This window comes from Dipodomys spectabilis, unplaced genomic scaffold, assembly GCF_019054845.1.
Source record: "Dipodomys spectabilis isolate Male_0828 unplaced genomic scaffold, ASM1905484v1 ptg000136l, whole genome shotgun sequence".
In the NCBI taxonomy this organism is placed as follows: Eukaryota; Metazoa; Chordata; class Mammalia; order Rodentia; family Heteromyidae; genus Dipodomys; species Dipodomys spectabilis.
In genome coordinates, this window is record NW_024870813.1 from 1,370,092 (window position 1) to 1,389,974 (window position 19,883).

At 49.5% G+C, this 19,883-nt stretch overlaps 1 protein-coding gene across 11 annotated transcripts in view; it reads right to left on the minus strand.

Annotated features, from left to right (window-relative positions):
- Positions 1–19,883, minus strand: part of Ldb3 (LIM domain binding 3) — a 74,671-nt gene that overhangs the window by 35,423 nt on the left and 19,365 nt on the right. For 2 of the 11 annotated variants that reach the window (XM_042690293.1, XM_042690291.1), the window contains exons 4-8: positions 19,786–19,808; positions 17,990–18,193; positions 15,537–15,551; positions 12,240–12,409; positions 11,453–11,489 (exon numbers count right to left, since the gene is read on the minus strand). In XM_042690293.1, the coding sequence (XP_042546227.1) occupies positions 11,453–11,489; positions 12,240–12,409; positions 15,537–15,551; positions 17,990–18,193; positions 19,786–19,808 (449 nt within the window). Of the gene's footprint in view, positions 1–4,986; positions 5,171–11,452; positions 11,490–12,239; positions 12,410–15,536; positions 15,552–17,989; positions 18,194–19,785; positions 19,809–19,883 lie in introns of those variants that run through there. The other 9 variants (XM_042690292.1, XM_042690290.1, XM_042690289.1 and 6 more) reach the window with 7 other exon arrangements.

Below are 19,883 nucleotides of genomic sequence, written 5' to 3' on the forward strand. Positions count from 1 at the left end.
TGAGCCTTGGGTTGTTGGGGATGAAGTTGGAACTAAATATGGGCCCTTGGAAAGTTCATCACTGTTCACTGGCCTGGCACAAAGGTTCCCACCAGGATACACAGGTATGCACATGAACATTTTGCTCTGGGTTCTTGGTCTGTGTTTACCCACACAGGGAAAGGAAAGGCGATATTTAAAAGCATGTTGAAGAATCTAGGGATATTTTTTTGGTAGATACATGGCCTTGAACTCGGAGCTTCTTGCTTTCACTTGGCTTTTTCCACTTAAGGTGGATACTCTACTACTTGAGCCACACCTCCACTTCTGGCTTTTTGTTAGATAATTGGAAATAAGAGGTCTCACAGACTTTTCTGCTCAAAGCTGGCTTAGAACTGTAATTCTCAGATCTCAACCTCCTAAGTAGCTAGGAGCACAGCATCACCACCTTGCATGGAAGGCACTGTCCCTCAGCTCTTCAGCTCAAGGTGAGCACTCTACCGCTTGAGCCACAGCGCTACTTCCGGTTTTCTAGTGTTTTATTGGAGATAAGAGTCTCACGGACTTTCCTGCCCAGGCTGGCTTTTGAACTATAATCCTCAGATCTCAGCCTCCTGATTAGCTAGGATTACAGGTGTGAACCACTGGTGCCCAGTGGATCTGGGGATCTTATTCAAGATCAGTTCCTGTAGGGAGTTCCATGAAGTGTCCTCCCCCCACAAAAAAAAAAAAAAAGTACCAGTGAGCAAGCACTGCAGAGAACTTACATGGCCCTGGCTTGAGTTCTAAAGATAGCATCCATGAAGATCATGGGTCTGGTGTAGGATTCTCAGCTGCCTCCCACCTTGATCATATGAGTCACTAGTTTTCCTTTTCTTTTTGGTACGAGGGATCCAAACTTAGGGCCTCATGCATATTAAATACACAATCTGCCCCTGAGCTCCAGCACCAGCCCCATAATTTAAATGTCTAAGGAAAAAAAATCAAAGCAAACCAAAGGAGACTCCAATGTTCAGGATGATGGGAGAAAAGCTAGACTCTCAGAGCTCATCTCTTCCTTCTCTCCAGGCAGCAAAAAGGCAGACTACACTGACCTTGGGCCTTTGTTCTGTAGTGGGGACGAGAATGGTGGGGTTCAGTTGGTGCCTTAACTGATGACAGTGATGTATCTGGAAAATGTGGGTATGAGCCGCGCGCCTATGGCTTATGCCTGTAATCCTAGCTACCCAGAAGGCTGAGATCTGAGGATCGTGGTTTGAAGCCAGACCAGGTAGGAAAGTCTGTGAGACTTTTGCATCTGATAAACTAATACTGCCCCCCCCCAAAAAAAAGTTTTAAGTGGAGCTGTGCCTCAAGTGGTAGAGTGCTAGCCCTGAGCAAAAGAAGCTCAGGGAAAGCTCACAGTCAAACCCCAGGATTGACACAAAAAGAAGGAAAGAAAGAAAGAAAAAGAAAGAAAGAAAGAGAGAGAGAAAGAGAGAAAGAAAGAAAACGAGAAAGAAAGAAAGAAAGAAAGGGAAGGAAGGAAGGAAGGAGAAAGAAAGAAAGAAGGAAAGAAAGAAAGGGGGCGGGGAGGATGGGGGCGGGGGGGGAGGATGGGAAGAGATGGGAAGAAGAAACAAAGAAGGAGTCTACAATGCTGGATAAGAAATGTACTCATTATCTTGCCCATGTAATTGTAACCCCTCTGTACAGTATTTTCACAATAAAAAGAAAGAAAGAAAGAAAAAATGTGGGCATGGAACAGGTGGAGGTGCTGGGTCTTAGGGTGATTGGGATTGGGATGGAACTGTATAGATGCTATCTGTGTTAGTGAAACCAGTAGAACATGAAATTTTCGGTTCAATATCAGATGATAACAGAATATCAGCCCATGGCTGACCAGCCATGAACAACATGAAGTTGTTCGTGCTGCTGCCCCCTCCCCACATCTACATTCTATCTTGTAGTCTAATGACTGTTGCACATGGAAGTTCTGTCTGTATCAGTGTGCAGTCCTCATTGCCATTGTGGTCTACGTAAAAGATGTGTATCAGCCACAATTGAGATTGGAGCCTTTCTCATTCCATTTTGCCTTAAGAATTCATTCAAAAGCCCATAACCTGGGAGTCTAGATCTAGCCCACTACTAACCATGAACACATCTGCACGTCCTCCATACCAGTAAATGATGAACTTGGGGTCTAGGACACCATCTTTTCTCATCAGTATCTCTGCTCTCTCTTTGGCTGTCTGTCCAGCCTCATTTATCTGTATGCACCCCAGCCCTAACTATTACTGAAGATCAAACACACTGACCTCTTCTTCCAGGAAGCCTTTTTTGATCCTCCAGTTGGAGGGACTCCACACGATCGACCTTGCTTGGCAGTCACAGCACTTCGTCCTGTGCTTTCTGATGCCTTTAGTGCCCATAGCCACCAGGTGCCTCAATAATTGCATGCAGATATAGGGATTGAATGAGGACATCCATCTTACTTTTGTTGTTGTTGTTCTGAGACTGGGACTTGAACTCAGTACCTGATGCTTTGCTCATTGGCTAGTGCACTAACTGAGCCATGCCTCCAACCCCACATGCATCCCAGTTCCGCTGGGGTTTACCTGGAGCCCTGATCTGAAGCCACACACAGCTCTACACACAGGGTCTGGTGTAACTGGGAAGGCACCAGGAAAAGTAGAAAGCAAGCAAGAGCCTTCTAAGGCTTCAGCTGAGTGGCTCCAAGGCAGAGCCTACCAGCCAATAGATACTCACTGCCCAGGACCCCTAGTACCTGGGATTTCCCTGCTGCCCCCACAGTCCATCCCTCGGCCTTACAAGTTCTCAGTAAAAGGTCATCAAATATGGCTGTGTTCCAGGTTCCCTACATAAAGTCAGGAGTCCCTTTTCCTTCCCAGAGTGGACCCCTACAGCCAGTTTCATGATGCCTGCCTGGCTCTGGCATCAGACTGAAGGGGTGAGAGGAGTTGTGGAGAACACCTCAGCACAGCACCTTGGAGAGCACCTCAGGGGCAGGTGGGCAAAAGAGAGCAGCTCCTCTGGAGGCAGAGAGACAGGCAGAGAGTGGAACAGCCTCACAGAAGTCAGGGATCCACAGGGGTCCCAAGTGTCCTTGTCCTCATGGTCTCAGCCTTGAGAGTCTATGCAATCAGGAACCAGGCAGGTGGGCGGGGCACTGGCTTTGGAAAGATGTCTGCCCCTTGTCTTGACTGGCACCCTTTCTCATGCTGCTGCCCTTGCTAACTGCCCTGCACAAAGCCACAGGGCAAGGCAGGGAGCAAGAGCCACCGTGGAGGCCTTGCCTACCTTCCTGCCACCAAAACTTTTTAAGGCTGCCTTCCACCCTCCTCTGAGCCCTATGCTTGTCCCTGAGCTCCCCAGTGAACCCTTGCACTTCCTAAGCCAGAGGTGTCAACCAGAGCTCTTTTTGTTGTTGTTGTTACCAATCCTGGGGCTTGAACTCAGGGCCTGAGCACTGTCCCTGAGCTGCATTTGTTCAAGGCTAACACCCTACCACTTGAGCCACAGCACCACTTGAGGCCTTTTCTATTTATGTGGTACTGAGGAATGGAATCCAGGACTTCATGCATGCTAGGCAAGCACTCTACCACGAAGCCACATTCCCAGCTCCCAGAGCTCTTCTTTTACCTCCTGGACAAGGCAAAGCATGAGTACTGCCTGCCTGGGGGGAAAGGGCTTACAGCATGTGTTTGTTGTTGTTATTTGTTTTGTTTCATTTGGTGCCAGTACTGAGGCTTTAACTCAGGGCCTGGGCATTGTCCCTAAGCTTTTTTTTTTGGGGGGGGGGGGGAGGGGTCTGGTCGTGGGGCCTGAACTCTGGGCCTGGGCACTGTCCCTCAGCTCTTCAGCTCAAGGCTCGCACTCTACTACTTGAGCCACAGCGCCAGTTCCGGCTTTTTTTCTTTTTGCTTATGTGGTGCTGAGGAATCGAACCCAGGGCCTCAGGCATGCAAGGCAAGAGCTCTACCACTGAGCCACCTTCTCAGCCCTCCCTACGCTTTTTTTTATTTTGCTCAAAGTTCACTCTCTCCTACTTGATCCTTAGCTTCACCTCTGGCTTTTTGCTGGTTACGTGGAAATAAGCATCTCACAGACTCTTTTGCCTCACATCCTCAGATCTCAGCCTCCTGAGTCACTAGGATTTCAGGTATGAGCTACAAGCGCCTGGCTCAGAATGCCTCCTGACACAGGATGGCTCAGCTTGCCAGTGGGAGCAGAGTAAAGGGGGCAGGCAGGGGTCCCTGAAGGAGCCCCATCCACACTACCCCATGGGAGACTAAGACTGGACTGCTGATGGGGCCACACGCCCCTTCACCATATTCCTTAGGGTCTACTGGATGAGGAAGAGCTGTGCTGGGTCCCCACTGTCCCCGTCCCTCTGCTGGCAATGCCTGTCTGCTCTCTGCCCCATATATATCCCTCACAGCAATCTCCCTGGGGAGAGGGGTACATGGGAGACACGCACAGGCACAGCATGACTGGCACTTGTTTTGGTTCACTTCAAATCCTCTTTATTTCAGAACAAACATGCTTATATGTACAGAAGAGAGAACTATGGAGCCAACACACACATACAGAGAAGAGGGCGCCCACCCCACATCTCACCACAGCCTGCAGGGGTTTCTGCCTCATCTAGCCTGTGTTTCCACTTCATCTGCAAAGAATCTACCTGCCCTGGGCTCCAGAGGGCAACGAGGGATCCAGAAGAGCCAGGAAACTGTCCCCTTCCCAGGACCCTGATCTACAAGCAACTTCTTCCAGGATGACACAAGGTCAGGAGGGGGGAGATGAACAGCAACTATTCTATTGGTTCTGGAGTGTTATGTCAGCAAACCCATCAGATCCTCTCTACTCTACTTAAGGCTGGGTGGGAGTGGAGAGGGGTGCAAGGGGTAGGACCAGACCCCGGCTGTCAAGTCTGAGGAGGAGGGCAGAGAGCAGCAATGTTATAGTTGGTACCAAGGTGACCCCCCCCCCCGCCCCGCCCCGGCACAGTTACACATCGTCAAGCATCACCATAGGGCTCACATGCCAGATCTGTGCGGGGTTGGGGGATAAGGAAGGGGTCCAGGCAGCTTTTTAACTTTTAACATTAAGGATTTGGGCCGAAAGGCCATGGTGCCAGTTGCGCAATTTGGCAAACCGTGGGCTGTTACGTTCCGTTTCAAACCTTTCCCTGTGGCACAGAGAAAGAGAGAGAGAGAGACAGAGGGAAAGACAGAGAGAGAAGAAGAGAGAGAGAAAGAGAGGAGTTAGGGGACATATCTACTATTCCCCTGTCTCCAGTGGGGGCAGAGGGTTGGGAGGGGCAGTTGGCTTGGAATAGCACAGCCATCCATGGGGTACTTTGTGGGTGGTCAGGTCTGGGTCAGGTGGGGTAAGACTAGAGAAGGAAGGAGGGACTAAAGTCCCTGCCTCAACCAGTAAGGGGTCATGGAGAAGGGGCCTAGCTAGAGGGCCTAAGGGCTGATTTGGCAAAGGTTGGGGGGTTCCCTATTTGGGGCTTATCTATCTGGTTAAGGCTGGGCAGGGCTGCTTTGGCCTTGACTTTGGCGACTGAACCCATCAGATGGGTGGGTCTAGCACTGTCTCTGTCCTCTATCTGGGCACCAAGAAGAAGGAGCACCTATTCCCTGTGATGACACCTGGTGAATAGACCTGTCACCTCCCTGCATCGCCTGCACCTTCCACACTACCCCTAACCCGGCACAGGAGTGAGTGTACACACACACACACACACACACACACAGAGTATACATGCACACAGACTCACAAGGCCACCATCACAGAAATGGGGATGGGGACTTCCTGACACTTCCTGACAATGACATCTCTGGAAACTCAACCCACAGCTGTTCAGCTAAGGACACAGCACAGAGGGAACAAGCAATAGCCAGAATGGTAGAAAATCTGCTATGCCAGGGGAATGGTATTCCTGGACTCTAGAATCCTAAGCCCTCCCCACCAGAGGCTGGGGTTAAGGGAGAGGGGCAGTCGGGTCTCCAACACCCTCCAGACCAGAAAGGTAAACCAGTGGCCAAGGCTCAGTCATACCTAGTGAGAAACACAGTAGGCTTAACCTGTATGGAAATTTGATTGCACACAAAATAGGGCTGGGGATGTAGCTCAATGGTAGCACCTGTTTAGTGTGCCTGAGTTTCTTTTGTTTGATGGCAAAAATAGCTAATTAATTAATTAAAATTTTAAAAAAAGGCCAGGTGCCAGTGACTCATACCTGTAATCCTAGTTAATCAGGGAGGCTGAAATCTGAGGATTGAGGCTCAAAGCCAGCTTGGTCTGAAAGTCTGTGAAACTCTGATCTACAATTAACTTCCAAAAAGCTGGAGATGTAGCTGTGGCTCAAATGATAAAGTGTTAACTTTGAGCAAAAAAGCTCAGGACAGCACTCAGGCCCTGAGTTCAAGCTCCAAGACTGGGACCAAAAGGAGAAAAATTTAAAGTAAAAAAGTCACCTATATGGGGCTGGGAAGGTGGCTCAGTGGTAGAGCGCTTGCCTTGCATGCCTGAGGCCCTGGGTTCGATTCCTCAAAACCACATAAGCAAAAAAATAAAAGCCAGAAGTGGCACTGTGGCTCAAGTGGTAGAGTGCTAGCCTTGGGCTGAAGAGCTGAGGGACAGCGCCCAGGCCCAGAGTTCAGGCCCCATGACCAGACCCCCCCCAAAAAAAAAGTTACTTGTATATCACTATTATAATAATAAAGAAAAAGAAGTATAGGATTCAAAAATAAATTGCTGTACTCATGCTACTTAGCAATGAAAAGAACCACCAGAACTGCAGGTTTTCAAATTCCTTTTTTGGAATATTTTCATATACATAGTAAGAAATCTTAGAGACCCAAACCTAAACACAACACTACTTACATTTCAGAAATACTTTATATACCAACCTATGTTTTAGTGCATGTGGTGTGTGTATGTGTGTGAGCACGTGTGTGCATGTGCATGCACGCATGTGTGTGTGATGGTACTGGAGCTTAAACTCAGGGCCTTATGTCTCACTTGGTTTTATTACTCAAGGCTGGCACTCTACCACTTGAGTAACAACTCCACTTCCAGTGTTTTGCAGGTTAATTGGATATAAGAGTTTCACTTTTCTGCTTGGTCTAGCTTTATTCTCAGTCCTTAGATCTCAGCCTCCTGACTAGCTAGGATTACAGGCTTGAGCTACCTGCACCTGTGTTTTGATGTCAACCTACTACAGAAGGTCAATTGTGGAATTTTCCACTTGTAGTATCATGTGGATGCTCAAAATGTTTTGAATTTGAAGCAGGGAAGATTTGTAGTTTTAGATTAGGGAAGCTTGACTTGTACCTTGGACAATTTGATTATATCTCTCAGTTGAAAATGCCAATCCTTAAACAATCACATGCTGTTTGCTTTTATCTTTAGCACATTCTTGCAAATGAAGAAATGGAGAGCAGACAACAATAGATTTGTAGTTTGGGGCAAAAGTTGGGGGAAAAGGTCTGGGCTAGGCATGGCCTGAGCTGCCTTAGAGTGATGGAATATTCCCTATCCTGATTGTAGCCTTGCTGTCATGTGTTGCAAGATGTTACTACTGGGGTAAAGGAGTAAAAGGCCCAAGGGGATAGCTCTGTGTTATTTCTTAAGCCTGACAAAAGCTGAATTGACAGTTCTCTCAAAGTAAACCAAAGTTTCATTAAAAAAACAAAAAAGAATTGCCAGCACATAAGAATCAGAAGGTCAACTTTAGGTACTGAAAAGATCAGAAGACATGATAGTGCTGGGCTTACCATTCTGTATAGTAACCATCCTCAGGTGCCAGTCCTTACTGTTCCTATATCCTAACATTTACAAAAGTCCACTTTGCCATCTGCATGGCAAACATTTGTTCTACCCCTCCAGTCTACCATATTGGGTCTCTGTGTACAACTGTTTGTCCAAAGGGGCTGAATGCTGACATAGTTGAAAACCACTGGTCTAAAGCAATATTTCCTTATAACAAGACAAAACAGGCCCAGAGATGGTCACACAAATGATCTGAAGCCCCAGCAGCAAAACCATGCTCTAAAGAATTGAGCAACTTCTCTTGCTCCACTTCTGTCCCTCTGAGGTCAGGGTGAAGGAGTGCAGCCCGTATAAGCAAAGACCCTGTGGTAAGGCCCACACAGCTCTACAATCATGACCAGCCTATCCAGGACACAGGAATGCAAAATTAGATGTAGCAAATTTCCGGTAAACTGTCAATTTTCTTGTAAGGCTTACTGAGACTGGGTGATGATTTGTCATTATTGCTTGGGGGCAAGGCGAAGGCCAAACCTGAAGTTTCTCTACTTGGTGCTGTTTAGAATTTCCATTAGCCAAAAGAAAGGAGCAAGGAGAAGAAGGCACAAGGGAAGAGAAAAAAAGAGAGAAAAGCAAAAGAAAGGAAGAGAAGGCCCACCAGGGCTGCTGAGACTGTGGTATTTGTATATCCTGGTGTCTCCAAGTTTGATTCTCATACTCAGTAGAGCGGCAGAATACTATGATGTAATAGGAGAAAAAGAGGGTCTGGGTGCTGGTGGCTCACACCTGTAATCCTAGCTACTCAGGAGGCTAAAATCTGAGGGTCATGCTTCAAAGCCAGCCTGGGCAGGAAAGTGGGTGAGACTTATCTCCAATAAAGTACTTAGCAAAAGCTGGAAGTGGAGCTGTGGCTCAAATGGTAAAGCACTATCCTTGAACAAAAAAACTCAGGGATACTGCCCAGACCCTGAGTTCAAACTTCTGGGCCAGCCCCCTGCCCCAAAAAAAAGAAGGAGGAAAGAAAAAGAAAAGAGGAAGGGTTTAGTTGGATACTGTCAGCCAACAAGTTGGATAAACTGGATTTGGGGGTACAGCTTCTGACTGAAGTGTAAGGGTTGGGGGTGGGGACAAGCACACTCCATTCTGCTCAGATGGCCACTTGGGTAAGTGTGGGTCCCAGCTACAACCAGTGGCCAGAGGTTTATAGAGGCTTTAATCACAAGAAGAATGGTATTCACCCATCCATCGCACCTGCCCTGGATTTAGTGGTGGGAGGCTGTCCATGAGGATGACCTGAAGAAATTAATAGTCATGGCTGGATTTGGTAGCCCAATCCTGTAATACCAACTACTCAACAGGCAGAGATAAGGAAGATTATGGATCAATGCCAGCTGGGCAAAAGGTTAGTTTAATGAGACCCCATCTCAACCAACAAACTAGGTGTGGTAGTTCATACTTGTGATTTCAACTATGAAGGAGGCATAGATAGGAGGATCATGGTTTAGGCCAGCCTGGGCCTAGAAAAGCATGATATTCTATCAAAAAAAAAATAACTAAAGCAGAAAAAATTAAATCCTCTGGCTGAGGATATGATTCAAGTGCTAACTTAAGCGACAGTGCCTACTTATTAGCACAAGGCTTTGAGTTCAACCCCAGTAACACAGGATAGGAAGGAAGGGGCAGGGGGCTTACATCCTGGTTCCCATAGTCCAAGGAGGAGGTTACTAGTTCCTCAGAGCCTCCAGTTCGGGGCCTGAGATCCCAGAAGAGGGGCTGATTGGCAGAAGCTGCCTGAGACAGGGGGAGGAAGCAGGCTAGAGCCCCTTGTTGGGCTTTCTTTCCAGATTTTTCCCTGATCAAACACTGTGATAGGTAGTCCCTGGGAATATTCCAGGGCAAATAGGAAAAATAAAAGTTTTCTGTAAGCCAGGCAGCCATGGCTGCTCACACCTGTAATTCTAGCTCCTCAGGAAGCTGTGATCTGAGGATTGCGGTTCAAAACCAGACCAATTGGGAAAGTCTGTGAGACTCTTATCTCCAATTAATTTCCAAAAAGCAGAAAGTGGATCTGTAGAGCACTAGCCTTAAGCACAAAAGCTCAGGGACAGCACCCAGTTCCGGAGTTCAAGCCCCAGGACTGGCAAAAGAAAAAAAAATGTTTTCTATAATCCCTACTAGTATCCTTCCCCCTTCTAAGGCAGCTGAATGACAAGCCCCAAGCTTAGCATAGCCCCTGTGTGTATCTGATGGGAAGGAACACAAAATGATCAGAAAAAGGTGCCAGGGACCGAGAGGGCAAGGCTCTAGGTCTTATGGGAAGGAGTAAAAAGGTCCCTGCTGACTTCTTAATGGAAGGAACCTGGGATGTTTAGGCTGTTGGGGTGGGGATGAGGGGGTTGGGGAAAAACCATTTGTGGAGTCTTTGAGAAAGTCTTCATTCCTCTCCAAACTCTCTATGTGGGTGGCTTGGAGGAAGAGAGTGTCACAGACACAGAAGTAGCACAGTCTGGGAGGAAGGACTAGCTGACGCTCCTCCCACTTAAAACAGCTGGCTCTCTACTTTGGAGCCCAGCATCATCTCCCTTGGCAGATGCACTGCAGGCACGAAAGGGTTAATGACCATTACAGGGGCTACATGCCATCCAAAAGAGCTGGGAGGACCATACCTGGGCTTAGATGTCCAGACAAAAGGTAGAGGTAACTGGAGTGGATGAACCCTCCCTCCCAAAAAAATACAAGTTCAACAACAATCACATCCATGTGAAACCCCAGCTGGCCCCAGAGTCCTCCTCTAGGCAAGACCTGTGGTCACCACACACTGGTTAGCAAGTACAGGAAGCTTGGCTCAGGGTGGAAGCATGCCTCTGAGCTCCAGGCCCTCACAGAGAGACTGCAGGATGCCACAGGCAGAAGTTCCCAAGAGAAGCATGCAAATGACATACTTGCTACCAGAAGTAAACAATCACACTCGGCCCCATGCCTCTGCATGGAAGGCCCCTCTGGGGGTTCCAGTGGATTGTAGGAAAGCATGCCACCCTCATGCCCAGGGCTATAGCACCTGACAGTCTGCAAAGAGTAGGTAAGCAGCTATGGCTTGGGAGGTCCCAAGACAAAGAGTGACCGCAATCAGCAACCTCTAGCCCTAAACAAGACCCTCTTGGTGCCAGGGACTTGTCCTCCCTTCCAGCAACTCTTATGATTGTGGAGCAATTTCCAGAACTGGTATCTCTATGTAGATATGGATAAGTGTGCTCAGAGATTAGGCGTGCATGCCCAACATGGCCTTCCACATGCCTTCTCCCAGTGCCCAGCCTTCAGACTCACAGGGGAGACAGGCCCTGCGATGAAGGGGCAGACAAAGCACTGGCCGGCTGCCCTCACAGGGAGAGGTGCCCTCATTCTCTGTAGCCCAGCAAAGATCAAAGCAGCCCTGCTCCTGCCCAGGGACAGAGCCAGGCGTGCCTAGAGTCCTTATTGCTGCAGCCTGGGTATGGACACTCAGCTCCAGGCACCCACCTTATGGATCTATAATAGGCATCCAAGCCAGCATAGGCTGGCATCCTTTGTGGGCCGGGCTTTCCAAAATACATGAACTTGGCAGGTTCCTTCCATGAGTCATGTGGCCTGGGAGCTGCCTGGGGAGGGATGGGGTTAGAGGGTAAGGCCATGGAGCCTGCGTGCAGGCACCTACCTTGACCTGCGCAGAGCTTCTTCATCCGGGTCTTGCACTGTGGGCAGAAAGAAGCCAGTCAGGAGGTCTCACCGAGCACAGAAGAAATACCATTGATGCTCTGTGCAGAGTAAGTCCCCAGAATTCAGCCAGGCCTTGAACACTTCCTGCCTCATGCCTGTCAACTAGAGAAAGGAGCTCGGCAGAGAGCCAGGAGGGGTTTGGAACTCATGGTACAGTTGAGGGAGAGTGATCATAGCCCAGCCTGCAATGTTCTCTTGTCCCAGCCCTGGAAGTCATGTTGCCTGAAAATTGTGTGACACCTTGTTGCTAGGGGTGGAAGGTTGCTATGAATGGACAGCCCACCCAGAGGGTCCCACAGGAGCTCTGCCCACTGCTAGCAGTTCATCACCATTAATTTGTTTCCAAGGGTTGGTGGCTTGGCTCCTTGGCTCCTATAGGGCTTAAGACTGTGCAGTAGGCTGGGCACCAGTGGTTCCTGCCTATAATTCTAGCTATTCAGTGGGCTGAGATCTGAGGATCATGGTTCAAAGGCATCCCAGGCAGGAAAATCCATGAAACTCTTATCATAAATTCCAGAAAAGCTGGAAATGCAGCTGTGGCTCAAGTGGTAGAGTACCAGCCTTGAGCAAAAAAAGCTATAGTACCTAGGTTCTGAGTTCAAGCTCCAGTACTGGTATACACCCCCCCCCCCCCCACACACACACACACTGTGCATTAGGACCAAGGACCTTCCTGGGCCTCAGGGTCACCCTCCTCTGGTCCCACCCTGGTAGCCCTCACTCACTGAATTCCGTCCCCGTCATCTGGGCCAGGATACGGAAGGAGCGAGACTGCAGGTTCGAGGACCGGCGAGCCCACTCATCAGCCTCGTCTTCCGGCTTGCTCTGGTTCTTGATCACAGCCTGGTATACAGGAGAGGCGCTGTCCACCGCCAGGTCCTTCACAGGAAGGCTCCTGCAGCGTAGAAATAGGTGTGGGCTGGGGCTGGAGTGGAACTCAGGTTCCCCTTCACTGTGCCTCCCCCCACCATGTCCTCCCACCTCCCAGGTGCCCCTTGGTGATACTACTGTTCAGGCCCCACCAGGCCACAGTTCAGTTCCCAGTGCTATTGGGTACTTGAGACAGTGGATCCTCAGTGCTCAGGGTGGTCCAGGCGAAGCAGTGCCTCCTTTTCCCTACCAGGGGTCAGGAGCTTCCATCTCTCCTGTTTGTCCCTCCCTAGTGCTAACTCCAGTCCTGAAGTCACCTGCCCCATCCCATGGTGAATTCTTGCAGAATCCTGGGCAGATTTCCTTGAAGTAATGTTGATCACTCTGAGGTAATGCTGATCTCCCTCAGGGAGCCCTGAGTTTGGGGCCCAGGTCCCCTTACCACCCTCCTTCCATCTTTGGATCCTACAGGAAGCTGGCAATACTGTGCTGCCTAGAAGAGGGCCCTGGGCTCTGGAGCTCAGCAATAGACAGGTAGACCCAGGTAAGAAGTGTGAGGTACAAGGCAACAAGACCCATGAGGGCCTGGCACAACCCATAGGGCGTTAGGGTTGAAGGTCAGGACAGGGGAGTTTGGGAGTCCGGTAGGGGAAGGCCTCAGGTCCTCTGCCCCAGGTCAGAACAGTCCTTTGAGGAAGGACTTCTAGAATCTGGAACTTGGTAGAAGCTGGGCACCAGTGGCTCATGCCTGTGTTCCGGCTCAGGAGGCTGAAATGTGTGGATTACAGTTTGAAGCCAGCCCAGGCAGGAAAGTCCAGGAGATTCTTATTTCTAATTAACCACCAAAAAAGCAGGAAGTGGAGCTGTGGCTCAAGAGGTAGAACACTAGCCTTGAGCAAAAAATGCTAAGGGACAGTGCCCTGAGTTCAAGTCCTAGGACCAGGACACACACACACACACACACACACACGCACACACACACACACACACACAAATAGTAGACAAAAACAAAAACGAAAACAACCTTTTAGTTGAATGAGTGAATCCTAGATCCAAAGGAGCTCCAAAGAGCCCCAAGTCTAGGGTTTCCCCCTGGATTCTGCTGCAGGTTAGGCAATGATCTAATCATCCAAAGGTTTATGGGTCAGGCAAAAGGCAGAAGGATCTATGTTGACCGGCTTCCTTCTTGAGGTCAGGGGAGGAAGCCCATGCAAAACTCACAGTAATGGCTGCCAGTCTAGCCTTCTCTCAGAAACATTGAAACTGAGGTCCAGAGAGTGCAGCTGCTAGAATTCAGGCATACTGGTACTTAGCCAGTGTCCTTTTTTTTTTTTTTTGGTCGGTCGTGGGGCTTGAACTCTGGGCCTGAGTGCTGTCCCTCAGCTCTTCAGCTCAAGGTGAGCGCTCTACCACTTGAGCTATAGCGCCACTTCCAGTTTTCTAGTGGTTTATTGGAGATAAGAGTTTCACAGACTTTCCTGCCCGGGCTGGCTTTGAACCACGATCCTCAGGTCTCAGCCTCCTGAGTAGCTAGGATTACAGGCGTGAGCCACTGGTGCCCTGCTCCCAGTGTCCTTTTTATCAGGCCCTGCATAGTCATGGTAGGTCCAGAAGGCCACTCCTGGCCATCAAAACCTTTACTGACAATGCTCTGACTGGATGATGACATGATCTACCCAACATCCTTCTACCTGCTTCCATTCTGGCCCACAGAAGACTGGCTGGCTAGGGAGGATCTCCTTGCTGCAAGGAGCTAGAGAATTGACTCTATCTTCCATGATTGTTTTCCCTGGGCCTCGCTCAGATTGGACTAGGCCAGCAGAGATGAAAAAAGGGATCAAAGGTAGATAGCAATGTCTCCAGTCCTGCCTAGGCCTGGAGAGCTGTGAGGATTGTGGGCTGAGGATTAAAATCAGATAGGGCGGCTCTACAGACCCCTCTAGGATCTAGCCAGGAAGTAGGCTGGGCTGCCAGGAAGTGCATTGCAAGGTAGGAAGGATCCCTAGGTCTCCTAAGATCTTTAGGTGAAATAGGTAATAAGAAGGGGGTTGGGAAGTTAGCTCAGTAGAAGAGTATTTGCTTGGCAAGTAAGTGCAAGGCCCTGAGTTTGGTCCCCGGTGCCACAGAAACAAAAAACCACACACACACACACAAACCCACAACCCGATCTTCCTTGCTCTTGACTCCTGCCCTGCTGAGAGGAAAGGAAGGGAGGAGTAGATGCAAACCAAGGCCTTGCCCTCCAGCCTGTCTACATTTATGATCCAGAAAGCATATTAGAGGCATTTGTTTCCATTTCCCTGGGGTGTGTGTGCGTGTGCGTGTGTGTGTTTGTGTGTATGTATGTATGTAGAGCTGTTCTGTGTCTTCCCCAGCTCCAAGGGCTCAAGAAAGCTTCCAAGATTGAGTTCCTCAGAACTCAGCAGTGATGTCTTTCTTTCCCACCAAACTGCAAGGAGCAGAGATCGGTGTCTCTTTTGCCGCAAGGATCGGGAGGGAGGTAAGGGAATCAATCACAGGGCCTTTCTAGCAAGGAAAGACATGTGTAAGGGAGGACAGAACAGGCTCCCAAGTCCCAGAACCTGGTGCTGCTCTCTGGAGACACATAGAGTTTCTGCTTCTCACCACAGAAAAGACTTTTCAGTTATGAAAGTTCAAGATCACCCCTGACATTTACTCCACTGAGTACTCTTCCCAGATCTGATTCATCTTTCACCTTCCTGGAACAGTCCTAGCTGGCACAGACCCCCACAGATCTTTCTCTCAGGAGGATTCTGGGAAGTAGCCGTGAAGAGGTCCTTTTGCCACCCTCGGGCGCTGACTAATGACCCACTGTGGAATGTGACCCCAGGTCCACACTGTGCAATGCAGAGAGGAGGCTGGGGGTGGGGAGGAGCTTCCCTAAAGCATGGCCTTAGGCTGGGTGTAGTGTGAGTGTGGTTACTCTGGATTTCTGTAGCCACATTGACATTCTTCAGAGCTTGTGTAGGCTGCAGGGGATGTCGTTTGGCTGCGAGGTGGGTGTGAGGAAGAATGTGGACAGAGCACACGCACTGACCACTGGTCCTCAGACACATCCCATCAAAACCCACACACCATCCCGCAACCAGACAGACAAGACGGCGCGACAGACACACTGCAGGTCTACTTACGCCAGCGGCGATGCCCTGCCAAGCAGAGGGAAACCCAGCCGTGGGTTGGGCGTCCATCAGGGGGTGGCAGAGGGGCAGCACATACAAGAGAGCGGGGTTAGGATATCAGAAGTGAGTTAGGGGAGTGGGATGGGTGGAAGAGAAGAGGTAGAAAGAGAGAGAGAAAGAAACAGAGAACACAGTCAGTGAGGAAGGGATCTTGGGAGTGAACAGCAGCAACAAGAGCTCATTAGGGCCAGGAGGGCTCCCCATTGGCACCAAAGCAGCCACAATCCAGCGTGGCTGAGTTAAAAAGGAAGAGGGGAACAACTAATCCTGTCCAGAAACACCAGAGAAAGAAGAGGGAGGGAAGGGAAGGGAAGGGAATGAGAAGGACATGGGAAAGATCAAGATTAATCAGTGGTGTATCATAGGCGCCCTGATGCTGACAGTAATCTTCCAAGGTGCAGAAAATACAAAGTGTGAAGAGTAGTTCTTCCATTGTTTCCCGTTATTATTATTTATTTATTTATTTTGGTGTCTGCTACCCCATTTAAGAGGATACCAAAGACCAGTTAGCAAAAAAAAAATAGTTAACAGGAAATCTCAGATGGTTCTTGGGCTCAATCAGGAAGTTTTGTTTTTCTTGGTATATGTGAGATATTGGTTGTTTTTAATTTACATGGTCATATTTCCTGCTTTGAATAATGGATTTAAATCCATCAGTGCTGCCCAAGGATCTGACCCTGAGTCTAGCTGGTTTGAGACTTGTAGCCCCAAAGTTGGTGATCTCCACCCCCTAGTGGTGACAATGAAGTACTACATTCCCTAGAGGACACCACAGCTCCCCAAGACCAGGAAGCCCAAGAATTTGGGCACCCAAATTCTCCAGGGCACCCAGGATTCCATTCCCTGGCCTCTGGAGCCTCTCCTGAGCCACAAGGACTGGATCTGCAAAGGCAAACCCTATAAGATCTTCCTGGGATTTTAACCTTATATTCCTCTTAAAACATGTTTTCATAACTTAAAAAATAATTACTATCCAGACTTTTTGCTCTGATTGCTAAGGATACTGTCCAAGGAATAAGATATTGGTTGAAGAGAGAATCAACCAATACTGTAAGTCAACATTATGGCATTCCTAAGCAGAAAAACACAAGGAACTCTGTGTGTATATGATTATCTAGGGGGAAAAAAGCTAGGAGAGAGAGACAGAGACACAGGAAGATAATAAGAGGGAGAAGAAAATAGGGAGAAAGAGATAGAGACAAAGAAATAGAGAGAGACAGAAATTGAGATAGAAGGACAGACACAGAGAGAAAGAGACAAGAAAGGAGCCAACGCCAGTAGCTCACGCCTGTAATCTTAGCTACTTAGGAGGCTGAGACTCAGAGGTTGCAGTTTGAAGCCAGCCTAGGGCAGAAAAGTCCACAAGATTCTATTTCTAATAAACCAGCCAAAAGCCAGACTGGAGGCATGGCTTAAGGATATAGCTCCGGCCTTGAGCAAGCAAGCTAAAGGAGTGGCAAGGCCCTGGCACTGGCAAAAAGAATATGAGTAAATAAGGAAAGAGTGAGAGCGAGAGCAAGAGAGAGAGAGAGAGAGGATGAGAGAATGAGAGAGACATTAATATTTGCACAATTAGTAGCTTCATCTGCAAGAGTTTCAGCAGCTGCCTTCCTAATCCACCTTGAAATTTCCAGTCTTAACTAATTCCAGTCTTAACAAATTGTTAGAACAAAAATATCTTGGTGGGTGTCGGTGGCTCACGCCTGTAATCTTAACTACTTGGGAGGCTGAGATCTGAGGATCGCGGTTCAAAGCCAGCCCAGGCAGGAAAGTCCGTGAGACTCTTATCTCCAATAAACCACTAGAAAACCAGAAGTGGCGCTGTGGCTCATGCAGTAGAGCACTCGCCTTGAGCTGAAGAGCACAGGGACAGCGCCCAAGCCCAGAGTTCAAGCCCTACGACCGACAAAAAAGAAAATCTTAAATTCCACTGTTCTGAGACCAGGCTTCGTGGGACAGGGAATGAGGGGATGCCCATCAGCTGGGGATTGGCTGCCAGATTTAGCTTTGATGGCTGATCTGAAGCATCTTCCCAATAAGAAACCTGAATGAAGAACCAAGAATGAAGCAACCCCGCTCCCTTTCCCAAGAATGGCTTAGTGGAGAAAGGCCTAGGGCTCTCCAGTGAAGTCTAAAGCAGCCTTTGTATGATGCCAGGAAAATAGAGACTGTGAAAAGATCTTTGAGAAATCGCCACATTCTGCATCCTTCACCTTTCTCCTTAAAGCTGAGCATGGAGTAGATTCTGACGTGGAAGACAACTATACTTTGGAAGGCCCTGGTGAGGGCTGACTTTACCCCCACCCCCAAAGGTCTGTGTGGAAGAGGCCCAAGGTGAGGGAAAAAGTCAGTCCTGATGGCATCCGGTGGCCTCGGCGGGCAGGTGGAGATGGACAGGCGCTTACCCACTGAAGTCACTGCCTTGAGCCTGGGCCTGCCCGGCGATGGCATCCATGATGGCATCCTGGGAGTACATGCTGATGGGTGTGTTGTACTGCGCATGGATGATGGTGGCCTTGCCACCCAGTCCCTTCACCTCAATGGGCTTGTGGGTGGACAGGGCTGAGTCCTTCAAGGCACTGGGGTTGAAACGTTCCTGGTAGTCAGCACTGGAGGCAGCACATGAGGGGCAGGAGTGAGGCGGAAGGAAGGAAGGAAGGGAGGGAGGGAGGGAAGGAGGGAGGAAGGAAGGGAGGGAGGGAGGGAATGGAAGAAAGGAAGCAAGGGAAGGAAGGAGGGAGGGAGGGGAAGGAGGAAGGGGAGGAGGGAGGAAAGGCAGAAAGGTATGGAAGGAAGGAGGGAAGAAAGGAAGGAAGGAAGGAAGGAAGGGAGGGAGGGAGGGAGGGAGGGAGGGAGGGAGGGAGGGAGGGAATGGAAGAAAGGAAGCAAGGAAAGAAAGGAAGCAAGGGAAGGAAGGAGGGGAGGGGAGGAGGGAGGAAAGGAAGAAGGAAGGAAGGTATGGAAGGAAGGAGGGAAGAAGGAAGAAGGAAAGAAGGAAGGAAGGAAAGAAGGAAGGGAAGGGAGGGAGAGGAGGAGGGAAGAAGGAAAGGAAGAAGAAAGGAAAGAAAAGGAGGGAGAGAGGAGGGAAAGGAGGAAGGAAGGAAGGAAAGAAGGAAGGAAGGGAGAGAGGACGAAAGGGAGGGAGGGGAGGAGAGAAGAGAGGAAAGGAGTAGAGAAGAGAGGAGAAGAAGAGGAGGAGGTCAAGGAGAGGAGGTCAAAGCTAGTCTACTGGTGGTGGGTATTAAAAGAGACCTCCCAGAGCCGAGATTCTCTCTCCAAGTAGACCCCACTGTGGTCTAGTGGTCAGGCAGCTCCTCAGCACCTCCCCCAAGCCCCTATGTAGTTTTTTTTTGTTGTTGTTGTTTTTTTTCTTTTCTTTTCTGGCCCATCCCAGCTCTCCCAGATCCCCCAGCAGGCACTGGCTAAGCCTGAGCGTCCTCCCATAGCCAGCAGGTGGCGCCCAACACAAGAAGCGCACCCAGCACACACAGTCCTAATGGAAAAGCAGAAACGAAGGCGTTAGGTGAGCAGGGACTGAGGAAAGGACAAACGCTGGGTTCATGAGAAAAGCAGCAGTAGCAAAAACGAGTCCAAAGTGTCCCAAAGGTGAAAAGCAGCCACCGTGGGCACCCGAATGAGAGCTTCCGAAGGAGACTCTTCCATGAAAGGGGCTGGCTCCTTGTGCCAGCTACCCCTCTGTGGTCAGGGGCTCTCTATTCTTCTAGATGCTTCCATACATGTGTTTCTTCCTGGGAGCAGGGACAGCAAGGCTGTCTAAGCACCTCTAGTTCTGTCTGCCAGCCTCTACCCATCTGGGGACTCTTTCCTCCAACAGGTAAGTGTGCTCCCCAAGGAAGAGACAAAAACCAGGTGCAGTCTTTCTGGGGTCCCTTCAGGACATTAGATCTTCAGGCTCACGCAGGCCCTAGCCAAAGTGCAGCCCCACCTTCCCCTTCCCCCCAAACCAGAGTCAGCCTGCCAAGCTTAAGCCGGAAATGGGGGACAAAATCAACACCATCGAATGGACGAACACCTGCCCTGCAATGCGTTCACTCTGCTCGCCCGCGTTGCACCTCCGCAGGCTCACCCAGGGCCACAAATGCACCCCTACTCACACATGCACACACATCCGCATGCCACAGGCCATAGACACATGCTGGGCTGGCACACGGGTACACACGCATGCTGTCTGAATACTAACTTGGCAGGAGAGTTGGCTACCACCTGAGAAGGAGAGAAAGGGCAAAGAAGACAAGAATAGTCAGAGCGAGACTCCTGCAGGGTGTATGTGTGGTGGTG